At 43.9% G+C, this 15,842-nt stretch overlaps 1 protein-coding gene across 6 annotated transcripts in view; it reads right to left on the bottom strand.

The window, feature by feature from the left end:
- Positions 1 to 15,842, bottom strand: part of LOC101979993 (IQCJ-SCHIP1 readthrough transcript protein) — a 658,776-nt gene that overhangs the window by 18,533 nt on the left and 624,401 nt on the right. For all 6 annotated transcript variants that reach the window (XM_005344086.3, XM_026783101.1, XM_026783085.1 and 3 more), the window contains one exon: positions 14,314 to 14,432. In XM_005344086.3, the coding sequence (XP_005344143.1) occupies positions 14,314 to 14,432 (119 nt within the window). The remainder of the gene's footprint in view (positions 1 to 14,313; positions 14,433 to 15,842) is intronic.

The following is a 15,842-nucleotide window of genomic DNA, read 5'->3' as shown; positions in this document are numbered from 1 at the left end:
CCATCCATCCACACATGTGTGGATCAGACAAGAGCTCCAGAAGCTCCCTAGCATCAGCATCCTGGTGCTGAGCACTGCTGTTCCCTTTGGGACAGGGCACACACTTTCTAATTTGCTCCAGTCCTACTCCACTCTGTTGGTTTTTATTTGGCTTACTTCACTCATTCCAGCTTCTTGTTGGGCCCTCCAGGCATGTGATGGTCTCGACTCTGTCAGTGGAGGCACGGCAGTTAAGTAAGGAGTAAAAAGCAGGTCTTCCAACAGGCAGCAAGTGCTCACCAATCAATCATCATCAATCAGACTCAGTCAATCAGGCAAGGTGTGTGGAAACACACACACTGAATAGGAACTCAGAAACGCTTGGTGGCTGCTGCCTGTTCCATACGTGTGAAAGCAAATACTTTTGCTACCTGAACATTAATAAAATAAGGTGTTAGCCAGGAATGTTAGAACACAGAGCTTCAGGTGAAAGGAAGTAAGGCTGGCAGAGAGGAGAGAGCCTGGAGGACCAGAGAAGCTCATGGGTATCTCTAACTGTGTGCCAAAGAATGGGTAATTTGATGGGGGAACGTGCCATCTTATGTCTTGTCCTGACCTGGCATCTTAAAAGAAAATGAAATAACTCTAAAGGCAGTGCATGTGTGACTGACCCTCACAGGGTCTTATAAACCCTCTCCCTTCCCCCTTTTCGCTTCCACCTCTAAGTCTGGTTCCCAAGCCTTCTGTTGGTATAGCTAAGAGGCTGCTAAGACCTCACAGTCACAGAATCTTCTCAGCAGCTTAAGCAGCTAGGCTAGGGGCCTCCATCCACCAGCTTTCCTTTGGAGGAGCATCGGCCCGTTCCCTAACCTGGGCTCCAGAGAGCTGTAAATACTTTGCTTTCCTGGGGCAGCTGCTGGTTCTCACTCCCCATCAGTGTCAATTTCCTCTGCTAATGACCACTTCCATGTAATTGAATTTGGAATTACAGGATTTTAATGTCAGGGAAATGTATTTTCAAGAGAAAGACTTGCCAGTATGAATGGAAGGCCAGAATGGGGCCTCTTAGGGTACTAGGCATAAAATAGCCGTCTCTCCGAGATGTCAAATGTGCTCTATTTTCATCTTAATTGAGTTCAGATGATTTCCGAGCAGCCTATTTATGAAATAAAAAGTTGCCATTTGCGAACATCTATTATATGCCGGGCACTTTACCTACCCTACTGGGGGGGGGGGAAGCGTGGGGTGGGGGCCTTGCTTTACATATGAAAAACAAGGCAAAACCCGCACAAGGTCACAGTGGTACAAGTCCTCCCTCTTGAGGGGTTAGGGCACTTTAAGAAGGGTAGAATAAGTTCACAAATGATTAAAAAAAAAAAAAAAGAAAGAAAGAAAGGGTTTAAAATAAAATCAAACATGGAACAAAAAGCTGGGAACTGAAAAGGCTAAGAATACAAGATGAAATATGAGCTATTGTTCAGCTATCAAACACACACGTACACACACACACACACACACACACGCACACGCGCGCACACACACGCACACGCACGCACACACGCACACACACACACACACACGCACACACGCGCACACACACACACGCGCGCACAGAATGTAATCGCTGTGAAAGTGGCTGAAACATCCTGATATCGTCTTAAGTGGGGAAAAAGGGTCGTAAACAGTAGCTACAGAGTGATTTCAATTTTATAAATAAGAATGCATAGGTAGAGGCCAATGGGGTAGCTCTTTGGCAAAAGTTACCTCCTGCCAAGTATGATGAGTTCAGTCCCCAGGACTCACCATAATGGGAGGAACCGACATGAGCTGTCATCTGCACACGGCCCACCTGTGCTCCTCACCCCACAAACACACACAGACACAGAGTAGTATTTCCTTAAGCATATGCAAAACGGGAGGCGATCTACTTAAGTTCTTTTTTGACAGAAGACATTAACTTGACATTAGCTTGTCTCTTTTGAATGCCTCTGAATTGTCATGTGTGGGCTGTTAACGAGGATTAAAAAAGGAAAAGGAGCGACCAGGAGAGTTGGCGGCGGAGCCTCTGTGTTGGAGGAAAGGTGAGTGGGGCCCAACGTTTGACAGCTGCAGTCTGACTCAGACCACACTGAAGCAGGGGCTGTGACTCACACATGAGTCAGGCCCGGCTCTGATTTTGGCAGCTGTTGTGGAGAGTGGGAGATGCTACGTGGGCTGCCGGGAACCCGCTTCCTTGTAAGTGAACATCTCTGTGGACAGCCTCTTCCACTCGCCCAAGCTGCCCCTCCCAACCTCCTCTCCCTGTGCCTGCAGGAAACTATAGCCCCTAGGTAACTGGCAGCAACGGAACTGTGTTTCTGGTATGACATCCAGGCACTGCGTGCTAGAGCCGTGCAGGGTCAAGATGCTTTCCTTTGTCGGGTGTCTAAATGGTTCCTGCAAAATACGGCAGAGAAGGGTCAGTGTTTGGTGACTTTTGACAGTGACTGGATTAGTCGGATTTGTTGTTTGTTTTGGTGATGGCTGGGACCTGGAGCCTCACACACACCAAGCTCAAGGTCCACTCTACCTTGTAGGCGAATGCTTAAAGTTATCTTACACTCTTCCACGTGGAAACACAGCTTTCTCCTCGCTAGCGATCACACCGTGACACATTCAGAGGTTGTTGCTTAGGCTTGGCTCCGTAGTAAGCTTTACCTTAAAAACACCCCTTTCAAGATTGGGGGCTGAGGAGAGGGCTCAGTGGTTAAGGGCCCCTTTTCTTGCAGAGGTCCTATGTTCTGTTCCCAGCATCCACCCAGCGAGGGTGTCACCGTGGAGGCAAGCAAGGCCCTGGCGCCACACATGATGTAGAGTTCAGCTCTGATATGACCTTCATCAGATGCTAACGTGTCTGTCTAGGATAGGACTGCTGTGCTCAGAAGCTCACAGCCTTATTGTTGCTTACACATAACCTGGATATGTTCACGCAGGTCAGCATTTTAGCACGGAGGAGAAAAGGGGGTGCGTGAGTCTCAACTGAGAAGCTAACAGGCAATGTAGCTTCTGAGGGAGGGACAGTTGGTTTTTGTTGCAGATGTGGCCCCTGGGAGGTTGACCATACTTCAATGGATGCCCTCGAGCATCTATGAACAACACACGCGTTTTTACTGATGCTTTCTATTTAACTGCGGGTCTGTTATACATCTGAAAAGACATAACAAATTATGGCCACCAGATAGCCCGTCCCATAATCTGTTTAAATAACAACATGCAAGGGTTTGTGTTCTCAGTAAAAATAACTTCCATAGGTTTCATGCATGTGTTAATCTGCAAGAGAACAATCTGGAGGGCACGGGGAAGTTTTGTATGATTGAATTGAAGGATGGCGTTGCCTGGGGAGGTAGCTCGCTTGATGAATAAGCACCAGGCTCTGAGCTCAGTCACCAGCAGTGAAAGAGAAGACAAGATGCTCTTAATCCTCTAGAGGGTCAGCTCACTGCTGCCAGTGGGCTTCGCTTCTAGTAGTATCTGCACACCCAAGGCCCAACGCATGCGTATGACCACTGTCTAAAGGGAGTGCAAATTTCACTGATGGTATCAGGAGAACCTGTCAAAGATTATGCAAAATGAAACTAACTCCTAGAAGCTCTTTTAATTAAACATTCAGCTGTCCACCGAAGCCAACTTTTAATATAACATGTAACCCTATGCCCACCCCAGCCCTTTTTGCAACAGCTCAGGCAATTGAATTTTCATTGTTGATTAAAAAAAAAATTCATAAGACAGGGTACAGCTGGTTATGCCTTTAGCGAGATGTCAAATTCAGCCTGCACAAAATTAATTGCACCTAATTAATCTGGGGTCACAGGCATTATTGTAAAGCAAGGCTATTTATTAGACAAAGAAAACTTCACAGATACCAATTTAATTTTCTTTCAGATTTGTGAAAGAGAAGAATTGCTTACATAATTAAATTTGTTTTGCTATTTTAATCTTATTACTTCTCAAAAAATCCACTTTAAATCCTGGCTCCCCTTTGGAGCTGTATAATATTTGAGAATACCAGTGATCTCCTTGAAGCAAGGTGTTCAGAAAAGACAGATTTTCGATAGAGAGCCAGGTGAGTGGACAAAAAGAAATAAAAGCAGATGCCGCGGCACAGTGCGTTGTGACGCTGGTGCCAGCAACGTCAAGATTTAAAAAAAAAAACAAAACCAAAAACAAATGAACAGCATGTGCATGAGATTCACATGAAGTCTAAACGATACACCACACATGACAAATAAGTCCCTTTAGTAGTCACTTCTTATCGCAAGGAAGATGCCGCAGAGTGAATCTCACCGTGTTTGGACAGGTCAGCCTTTCTCTCAATCTCTCAATCTGGGCTGACACAAACCACTCCGCTTACTTCTAGGAAATTATGCAAAAATTATTACTGTTAGATGCAAGACTGTGATTCATTTTCTTGGCAAATGATGCTGGCTCAGTGCTACACACACGCACGCACGCACGCACGCACGCACGCACGCACACACTCTCAAAGCCCCTGTGAATCTCTTTTCTTTAAAGCCTCCTGGGTTCATTCTTACAGGTTCAGCCGAACTGGCCTTGCTTCCCGCCCTCCGGCCCAAACGCGGAGGAGGAACCAGGTGTTTGCTATTGGCCTTGCTTCTGCCATTCACCAATAAACATTCACCAAGGAAGAAATGAATTTTGATTTGGGGATGTTGGGATGGTCGAGATAAGTAAGCAGTAATCATTATTCACACCAGCTGCTCAAAGACACTCTGGGGAGTCTGTTTTTATCGTACAGCCTGGAGGGATACCGTTCGCCTAGGCTACTCCATCGCTCTGCAAGAGCAATAAAGAAGACGGTTGTTCTGGATGTCTTTGTACTGATGTATGTTAAGGAAAACCCACCTTGAGTTTCAGTAAGAAGGGAGTGAAAACCCAGACTTCTCCGTGGCTACTGTGAGGAAACGAGAAGGGAGAGAAGGGGGAAGTTTCCTTTGCGATGTCAGGTTGGGTTGTAATGTTTGAAAATGGTAGCTTTCCTAGATGGAATTAACCATTCCATCCTGTGTCCTTGCAGCTGCCAGGCCTGTTCCCATCCCCTCAACACTAAGCTATACAAGCTCAAAATGTAGACACAGAACAGTACCTCATCACTAATGTGGCCAGTGAAAAGTGCTACAGGGAAGCATTATACTAGTAGTATAAGAAAAGCCGGAAAGCAAGGTGTGTCGATACTCCCAGCATGTGGGGGATTGCGGTAGGGGGATGGAGAGGTGAAAGCCTTATAGCCTTGGCCTTATAGCAAGACCTTTCCCTGTCCCCCAAGAATATTATGAAACCTGCGATTTCTTGGAAATCTTATTTCAAAAAAAATAGGTAATCCACTTTTCTTATTTCCTATTAAGCAGTTAAGACCCTTTTCAAAACGATAAAAGATCAGACAGTCTCAGTTTAAGAAGGTGATTATGGCTGGATTAGCAAATTTTGAAGGAAAATGTGACACTCCATGTAAGCCACACTCAGTACAGTCGGGTCTAATGGGCTGTGCTGCGCAGCAATATCCAACGTTCTCTGGCTATAATATTAGGCATAAAATGTCTTTATGGGATTATGGTAAGCCTAGCTTACATTTAACCGCTTGGCACTCTTAAAAAACTGCATTAAGTGAGCCGATTTCTAGAAAAATCCAGCACTGCGGAAACCTAGCGGACCAGTGCAAATTTGAACTCGAAAGCACAGGGGACATGCCGAGGCTTTGACACACGCAGATTTGCACACCCCTTCAGAATCTCTCGCGTGCTGAATATGACTAATTTTTTGCAGGTAAATTGGTATCCACCCTTTAAAAAGCACGAGCAGGAAGCGGATCGGTTTTCCAGAGATCCCATTCGTGTCTGTAGACCCCGCTTAAAAGCAAGTTTACAACTTCAGAGTCTGATACTTGGGGTGCTTTGGAGAGGGTCTTACTTGGTGGCCCCAGTTTGCCTGCTGCTTACTGTATCGGCCTCAAACTCACTTTAATCTTTCTGCCCCAGTTTTCCCTGTGCTGGGCTGGCGTTCCCGTGCCTGGTTCTGCCAATTAACCGTAAATCCAGCATTCCGTTTCATACTGAGGACTGAGCTCTTCAGGGCAGCAGATTCTCGACCGGTCTCCCTGGTTCTGGTTGTTTAACTAGCCTAACGCATACGCTCTGGCACATTTTGGAGTACTGTCCTGCGGAGCTGACACCCTCAAATACTTCTGCAAGAGGCAAGGTATTTGCAGCCCAGTAAAAAAGCTTTTGGAATGACGGGTAGTGATTGGGGTAGGGTTTGTTGTGGGTGGAAGGGGAACAGAGAAGGTGTTGGGAGAGAGTAACCAGAATGCAATATAGATCGCATGAAATTAACAAGGAACAAAAGTAACCAATAAAAATACTTAGAAAGAAAAAAAATACATCCCAATAGCCTAAATGATCACATTATATAATATCAACTGAGCTTTCCTGGAGTCTGCCCCCATCCCCACATTATGGCTGATGAAGGTGATGATAGTCCACCAGAGGAGATTTTCTATTGACAAGATATAGAGATGTTTCTTAGAAACATTTAGAATGCTTATTAAATATCATCTTGAGGGGAAACTAGAAAAGTCATCGTGTTCTCACAGCGGATGAGCTCATCTGAGAACAGAGATGAGCCCATCTGAAGGAACAGGCTATAAATAATCTCCCCACGGCACGCCAACAAGTGCAGCTCGTTATGTGCTACCGCGAAGCACATTTGTGTTTGCAGCGCTGTCTCCAGGGGGAAGAGGAGCCGGTGCTTTTCCAACTTGGCTCTGCTGTAAGTCTCGAGTGGCTCTGGGGATTCTAGGGTGGGGAGGGCGGAGGAGGAAGGAACGGAGGCAGCATCCTCTGGACATCAGTATTCCAGGCACCCCAGTTCCCTACGTTCCGTACTCCTCGATCAGAGAAGGAACATTTTTTTTTTTAAACATATGGGGTTTCTTCATAGAATTTTATTTGAGAAGATATTTCTGCTGAAGTCGGGTCCCAGCACTAAGAGGCAGAGGCAGGATGCTCTTTGTGAGTTCAAGGTCAGCCAAAGGGACATAATGAGGTCCTGTCTTAAAAACAAACAAACAAACAAACAAACAAATCAAAACAAGAATATTGAAAACCTCCATGAGATCTAACCATAGCACAGGGAATACCACTAACTACCCGTTCTTCTGAAACCCTATTAAACTAGTATCTGTCAAGGGAAGAAAAACTCAAAGGAAGGGAAGCAAGAGCACAGGAGTTATGGAAACTATAGAAACAGAATGGAACACAGAGAGAGCAATCTAAGTGCTGCTTCAGCTGCCTTCAGACTGGCTGGCAGGGGAGGGACCACATGAACAGCATGCTATGTATGAATCGATCCCACAAAATTCTGCAGTATCAGGGGAGCAGGGAAGGGCTCCGCACAGACTCAGGGCTCAGGCCATTTAGACCAGCTCTCTGCCTGGCTAATCTCTGGCCTGGAACAATCAGGAAGTTTCTTGTCAAATCAGAAATGCTCCTTAGATACATGCTAACCTTCCAAACATTGCCCTCCTGGGTCATCAGACACTGCCGGACAGGCTGACAACTCCTCACCAGACAATTGGAAGCTTCTTTTCTATTGCAATTCACAGGCTGAGAAAAAAAGACCAGGAGATACTTTCGCTTCCAATCTGGTGGCATTCTGGGACAAGAGTGCCCCAGTTTGGCCAGTTTCACAGTGAGGATCCCCATTCATTTGTTCAACTGCACTCAGAGAGTCTGCATTACTTCACGTGGTTGTCTTGGAAACAATTACAACCAAGACTTGAACAATTACAACCAAGACTTGTTTACCGGTAATTTATACCTGAGTGATGGCAGTGATACAGAACAGATTTAAATATATAATGTCTTAATACAAATAACGAGGGCTAAGGAGAAAACCAAATCAAGGAAAGTGGATAAAGAGGATGAGAGAGAAAATGGTAAGAACATGTCTGTTTCTCCTTAATAAGGTGGCTAAGGTCTCTCTGAGGAGATAGTATATGTTTAAAAAAAAAATCCAACCCACAATGTAAGACAGTAAAATAGCCTTTATTATCCGATACTTAATTGTTATCAGATGGGAAGAAAAATAAAGAAACTTAAGAGAAAATCATGGGCAATATAATGTTCAGTAACAACTATTTGCAACAGTCAAACCAAAACTTTAAAAGTTTCAGGGAAATAAACCACACTAGCAATTCTGAAAGTGTAGGAAAAAGTGTGGAGAAATACCTAGAAAAATACATCTCATTAGAAGTGACTCAAGAGGGCTGGAGAGATGACTCCGAGGCTAAGAGCACTGGATGCTCTGCCGAAGGACCCAGGTTCAATCCCCAGCAAGCACATGGCAGCTCACAACCATCTATAATGAGACCTGGTGCCCTCTTCTGGTGTACAGGCATACATGCAGGCAGAACACTGTCTACATAATAAATAAACTTTAAAAAAAACACTATGTCCTCAGCAGAGCAACAACAGGATGCCCAAGAAGAGTCCCAGTGAGTGCAGTGTCGATAGGGTAGCAGATACTGGGGGCCTCGAACCAAGCCAATAATTCTTTGCAATGAGCACCTGCTTGCAAAGATGTATGGATAAAGAGTTTACCGCGTGACTCACTGCGTCACACTGCAGCTTCCATGAGATTCCCTTTCTTCCCCCCCCCCCCGTTTTCCTCCTTTTCTATCTTAAATTTTATTTTGTTTATTGAAGTCAGGGAGGTTGCAGAGGCAGAGGGCAGATGCAAGGGGACAGGAGACTCATGGGATCAGGATGCATGATGTGAAAGACACAAAGAGTAAGTAAGAAAGAAAGGAAAGGAAAGGAGAGGAAGGAAGGAAAGGAGAGGAAGGAAGGAAGGAAGGAAGGAAGGAACAAGGAAGAAAGAAGTGAAAAGTAGGTACAATCAAGTATCTCCTAAGGAATGGAAGCAGTTGTTGACCAGACACACAAACACCAGACCAATGCAGGTGAGCTCTACTGACTTCACAGAAGCAGACCATTACGATTTTATGTAGACATTGTTGGGGACAATAGGAAAAAAACATAAGTCCCAGCCCATTTTTAAGCCAGCATCATTCTAATTTCAGACAAAATATTTTCAGAAAAGAATATGAAAGACCATGTCGACCATGGACATAAATTTATAATCTTAAGCAAGTTATTAAAGTAAAGAATATGAAAAAATATAATTTATTTACCCCAATCAGCTTAGGTTCATACTGGATATGCAAGGGTGGTTCAATGTTCTGAAAAATCTATGATGTATTTCACCAATTCATTGACAGATCAAAATGAAATGACAAAGTTTTTCAGCAATGAAGAAAAGTTCATGTGATAGTATTAAATTATTCATAAACATTACTAATTATAATAAAGAGAATAATTAGATGTGACATTTAGTTAACATCAATCTGAACAGGGAAACTGTAGAAACAGTCTTTCAATACGAGGAATGAGCTAATGATTCCGACCACTGTGGTCTCTAATCTTCACTACTGTATTCAAATCCCTATCAAATACAAAAGAAACAGAGGGAGAGATCAGAGGCCAGGGACTGGAGAGAGATCAACTGAGCCACTGTACTTTGTAGAAGATGTGATTGTTTAAAAATCCTCCAAAGAATCTTTGTAGCCCGTAGACAACTCTTAGAGATCGCAGAAGGAATACCAGCAGTATAGTAAAGCGGTGTAAGACCTATGATGGGGGAGCACAGTGGGGAGCACTGTCTAGCACCCACAGGACTGGATTTGACCCTCTCCCCCACAGCAGAAGGGTTGAAGGGGAGTTAGCTAGCTTAAGAAGTTAATTATAATTCTTTCTCTTTGGCAGCAAGCAACAAGAAAGCTTTATTACAAAGAATTTAAGGAGTCAGGACAGGAAGTCTCTAAGCCTTCAAAAGTCTAACAAAACAGGTGCAACATCTCTAAAGGGAAAAACCACAAATCCTTGATTTTTCAAATGGCTTAATAAATGGAAAGACAGACCCTGTTCATGGATAAGAATATTTCATACTGTGAAAACGTCATTCTTCCTAAATTGGTCTGTACACGGATTCAATGAGAATCTTAAGAAAATAAAAATCTGTGAAATTATTTTGCTGTACTTAATAATATGACAAATTTATATACAGGAATAAAAAAACTAGATCTATTCTCTCTCTTGTTTTAATAAAAGTATTAATTTTCTTTTTATCTGATTGAAAAGATTTAGAAAGACTTGACTGTCCAAACACTGGAATGTTTTCTGAAGCTATAGTAATAGTTTTGGAGCAAGAATAGAAACAAGAAATGAACAAGTAAAATAAATATTCCCATGACTGTAAAGCATGGGAAGGAGCGACCTGCAAGGTCAGGGAGTGAAGGAGGCAATTAATTAATTAGCTAATTAATTTTATTATGTTTAATGTTCAATGGCAGTAGTTTATATAGCCACTGTTGTAATGATGAGCTTTGGCATGTTCTGGAATGCTTGCTATTGTCACATTGCTGCTCATAAACCCTCTTGCCCATGTCTTCTGCACAGGCTGGAGAATTTCTTTCTCTTTAATTTACAAGTAATAAAATAGTTGCTATAGGGGGAAATAAGAAAGCAGTCTTTTCTCACATACCTTATAAAAAAATCAACCGACTGATGACAGATGTCTAAAAACCAACACTTTCAACTTTTGGTAGGACTAGCAAATATCTATTAGGCCATGGGTAGAGAAAATTTTGTCTGTTTTTCGAGACAGGGTTTAATGTAACACAGGTTTGCCTTAAACTTGCTACCTAATCAGGTGGGCCTTGAGCAGTTGTCCCTTCTGCCCTTACCTCCTGGGCACCAGGATTATAGGCAAGCATTACCAGGCCCAGTTGAGGAAGACTCTTACACAAAATTACAGGCAACACTGACCAGAAAAAAAAAAAAAAACAACTTGTATTAAATTCAGGTCTTATTGTCACAAAACACATAAGGAAGCGAAGAAAAAGCTGAGTAAAAAATATTTACAATATTTATTTAGGATTCACAATTCATAATATGGAATAATATTACGATGAACTAACCTTGACAAGGAAAAGCACGAGGAAGAGGAAAGAAAAGCAGAAATATGAAATACGATACAGACATTTCACAGAAGAGGAAACGCAACTAGTTAATAAACACAGAGATATGCTGTCATAGCTCTGTTTAACTAACAAATAGGTTTTTAATGGCAGTATGAAATGCTGGAAGTTCTCAGAGCCACAGGGTCCCTGAAAGACTGCTGCTAGGGGAGTATCCTGTGACAACCATGGTGGAAGATGATTGTCATTGTCTCATGAGTGTGAACACACGCGTATTAGCCTCACAAGTCCACCCTCGTGTGCACACCAAAGAGAAACTCTCCAGCCAGGCAGAAGACATGGGCAAGGGTTTATGAGCAGCAATGGAACAAAGGCAAGCGTTCCAAGAACATCCCAATGTCCATCATTACAGACGTGGCTATAGGAGCTACTGCATTTGCTTAGTAGAGTAGACAGTGGAATTCAAAACCACACAAACATGAGCAGAGGGTACAAACGAGTCAGTTCCTATTCATGTCAAACAGTGACATGTCTCAAGTAATTGAAACATGCTATATGGGTCAGGCGGAATAGTGTCTGATCTCAAGAACACACATTAGATAGTTAACTGATCCTAAATCATGCTGTGACTACTTAGGGAGAATGAAGGGAAGAATGTGGGCATATTTATGGGCAGAGTGTGATAACGATACATCCCAATTTTCTTCCTTCTTTTACTCTTAGACAGGACTTCTCTGTGTAGTCCACACTGTCCTGGAACTCACTCTGCACACCCGGGTGGCCTCAAACTCATAGAATAGAGAGCCATCTGCCTCTGCCTCCTGAGTGCTGGGACTATTGGAATGTGCCCTCACCACCTGGTCTGATAAATCTCAATATTTTATAGTTGAAACTACAGATGGTTATTTGAAATAAAAACCCAAGAACATACAAGCATTTTATTTAGAGATACGTATGTAAACACCTGAAGTACCAATCAAGGAGCTAGAGCAGACTGCTTCCAGAGTGGAGTAAAATGCAGGCATGTGCGGTACATACATTACAATACACAGTTTTGTACATTATAATAGAGCAGGGTGTGGGGGTCAAGGAATGATGAATACGGTCGCTGCCACTTCCAAGAATATATGCAAACACGTTTTGATTAATGTGCAAATACATCATACCAAAACACGATATGTATCACAAATATATTAAATACATCGGGTAAGAATGCACAGGTACAAATTTACAAAAACAGTCTCCCCATTTGTACCAGATGGGTGAGACACAGCTAAGTAGACAGATGGGGCTTCTAGAGAAGACATTCTGGCCCCCTGGGGTGTAGCAGAGCAATAGCAAAATCTGTAAGGCCATGCACAATGCCAAATCTCCTCATTTCAGACTCAGAAAAATAAGGACGAGTAAAACAAAATGAGCTATTATCCTCATAATGCAAAGTAGATTAAGATAAACCTGCAGGTCTCCAGGCCAGAAGGCTTTCTGCCACAGCCCCTAGGAGGTGAAAGGCCAGGGGGTGGACTAACTTTTGGGCTCCTGAGGGCAATCCTGCAATAGGAGCCTGGTACTCAGCTAAGGAAGAGACAGATGCCTTAACATTCCGTGGGCAAATTCGAGTGAGCCTCATGATGCACCCACCTACCTGTACTGCTTGGGAAATAAGCTCTCGTGTGAGCATGTGTCTGCTCTCCCATCTCCGCTGACTTACACGACTCTCTAAGGACCAGACAAGGCTTATTAAAATCAGACAGGGCAGGATTAGGTGGGTATCCAATTGCCTAATTCTGGGCCTTGCATGAAGCAGAGATACAGCAGCAGTCCTTGGATTGATTGAATGAATGGCGTTGTTATCATTTGTTGCCAGCACCAAGATTAACACTGTCAATATATGCAGTATTTACATAGGGCACGTTTGCGTTAGGCTCAAAAGACAGGGAAACAGACATGGTGGCGGTGGAGGGGATGGAGACGTGTTGATGGGTCTGTAGTTACTACCCTCTTCATGTAAACAGTGTTCTATATGCTTTCCTCAATCACTTGGAATGGAATACTTCTGAAAATGATCTAGACTTGCACTAATCAAGGTAGCCCACCAAATGGTGGCACGGTTATCAGCTAGGCGTGGCATAGAAATGCAGGGTTTCAAGCTCAGTTGAGAGATACGGAATTCGAGCCTTCACCTTAGTTCCCTGGTGAGACATTGATGGAGGAAGGTCATTGGTTAATTCAATAAAGAAGCTGCTTGCCCTGATAGGTTAAAACATAGGTGGGAGGAGTAAACAGAGCAGAATGCTGGGAGGAAGAGGAAGTGAGGTCAGACTCAACAGCTCTCCTCTCGGGGGCAGACGCCTCAGAGAGACACGATGCTCCACTCTTGCGGGCAGAGGCGAGAGCTCTACTCTCTGAGGCACACGCAATGAAGCTCCGACCCAGGATGGACGTAGGCTAGAATCTCCCTGGTAAGCCACCTTGTGGGCTACAGAAGATTATTAGAGATGGGCTAGTCCAGGTGCAAGAGCTAGCCAAGAAGAGGCTAGATAGAAATGGGCCAAGAAGTGTTTAAAAGAATACAGTGTCCATGTAATTATTTTGGGTAAAGCTAGCCGGGTGGCGGGAAGCAGCCCGCCGCTCATATTTCAACAAGACATAAACATGTTAAAGGTTCAGAAGCCTTTTCTGCTTTCCTGGCAAAATTGGAACCTTTTTATCCGGAAAGGAAAGCTCTGCAAATGACCAATAACATCTTGAAAGAAGTAATGATAAGTGAGTTATGATAGCCTAAAATAAAGATCAAGAAAAATCACCTGGGAGGCAAGATAAGAACAGTAATAAACACTGAATGATCAAAGTGAGAATTATATTTCTTACGTAATAGTATTCATTGCAATCACACATATTGTGGTGAGGGGACTCTGGGTAACTTGGGGCTGCGTAAGGGGAAATCTAGTGGTCTGCCCCAGGCATAAGGCATCAGTTGCTTAGGCCTGTTACCTGATCACGCATTCCCCAACACTGTGCTACCCGTGTTCTCTTCAAAGAAAAATGAAATACAAAAGTGTGACCCCATGTAACTGGGCGATGGGCCATAGCAACACCCACTACTGAAAATGAACCAGTGCACAGGAGGAAAAGGGTCTGCCTAAAAGCCTGCACTATCCATGCAAGGACATAAGGCTGCCGTTTATTGGACATGCAGGGACCACATGGCACACGCCAGAAAATCGACCCCCAGGTGCACTCACCTCGAGGAAAGGCTTGGCTTCCCGCTCTTGCTGCAGCTGGTGTAGATTCCCGGGCCATCGTCGAAGAAGCTCCCGAGTGCCAATTTCTGTCTGATAGATTCTCTCTCATTTTTTTGTGCCTAAAATTTCGAGAGGAAAAAAAAAAAAGAAGTGCTGATCAGTAGGCAGACACATCACACACATAGGGCATCCACCTTGGACTGTAACATTAGACAAGAAATAAATGGGCGGCAGTCCAGAGAGGTTTCAATTCTTAAAAGCTGAAATGAATCCAGTCTCTTCTGGCTCCAAGTCCAGTTCTTTGGTGCCTTTTGTGATCTCTAGGTTAGGTGATCACTGTGGTGCCAATCCATCTCCCTGGGCTAGCTGGAGTTGGTTTGTAACTACCACCTTAGTTACTTTCTAGTCAGCGCTGACCAACAGTTTCTCCTAAACTCAATCACTCTGGTCCCAAATGAAGCTTGTCCCCAGCTCGTTCCTTCTCTGTCCCTTGTACGTCCCTTTAGCCTACACCCTCGATCACAAGAATAATAACTCATTCAGCCATGCACACTGGGTTCTGTGAACTGGCTGATGTCACAGAGCCTACAAACATGACCAGTGCCACATCTGCCTGGCTTGGGCTTACAGCTTTGCTGGGTATAACTCTCTCTGCCTAGGAGTTTGCCTCCTGTTACCAGAATATGTATGAGCATGGATGCAATGCCTGTGATAGCTGGAGAGCTGTAATTGGCCCCATTGGTCTCATCCTTTTGATTTGAAGCATGCCTAGTAAAAAGACTTGAGCAATCGCTACCGTGATCATTTGGGTATGTTTACAATACTCGGCTTCCTATTAAAAGCCCTATAAAAACTCGCCATGCTGAACTTTTAAACCCTTTAAACAATGGGGGAGAAGATTAGAAATAATTTCCTTAGTTAAAAAATAGAAGTACTACAAAAACAATCAGGAAACCTGAGCTGAGAAGATTTGGGGGTTTCTGTTTCGTGGGATGAAAAGGTTGAGTGGGACCACAAGTCAGATGCTAAACACTGCTCCCACCCTTGCTGGCTACACGACTTGGGGGTGCCAGTGTTCTTCCTAGAGACGGTTCTAGGGTCCCATCTGTGCACCCCTGTGTCACAGAGATGAGCTGGACCTCCAGTTGGAAGGATGGGCTGACGCATGACTCACTTCACTCCCTCGTGAGAGGCAGAAGGCAGCTAGGGTCGCTCTGCCTTAAGCACACGCAGGTCACGTGTGGCTGTCTGCATTTCAATCTAACAATTGGTTAATTAAAATTTAAATTCAGTTCCTCAATCTGGCCTCATTTCAGGAGCTCAAAAGCCATGGGGATGAGTATTGGATATCATATTGCACAGCACTATAAAATGTGACCGTGTAGTATTCTGTAGCGGTTCCCACATCCTGGCTTCAGCAAGCTATGTTAGAACGAACTAGGGCTTTTAAAAGACACACCCTGGGGTGCTGGATCCAGACACTTAATTTCAGAAGGTTTGAAAATTTGTAACCCAAAGAGAGCTCACCT

Source organism: Microtus ochrogaster, chromosome 1, assembly GCF_000317375.1.
Source record: "Microtus ochrogaster isolate Prairie Vole_2 chromosome 1, MicOch1.0, whole genome shotgun sequence".
Classification (NCBI taxonomy): Eukaryota; Metazoa; Chordata; class Mammalia; order Rodentia; family Cricetidae; genus Microtus; species Microtus ochrogaster.
The sequence above is the reverse complement of the archived record's forward strand: the minus strand, read 5'-3'. Positions and strand labels throughout refer to the sequence as shown.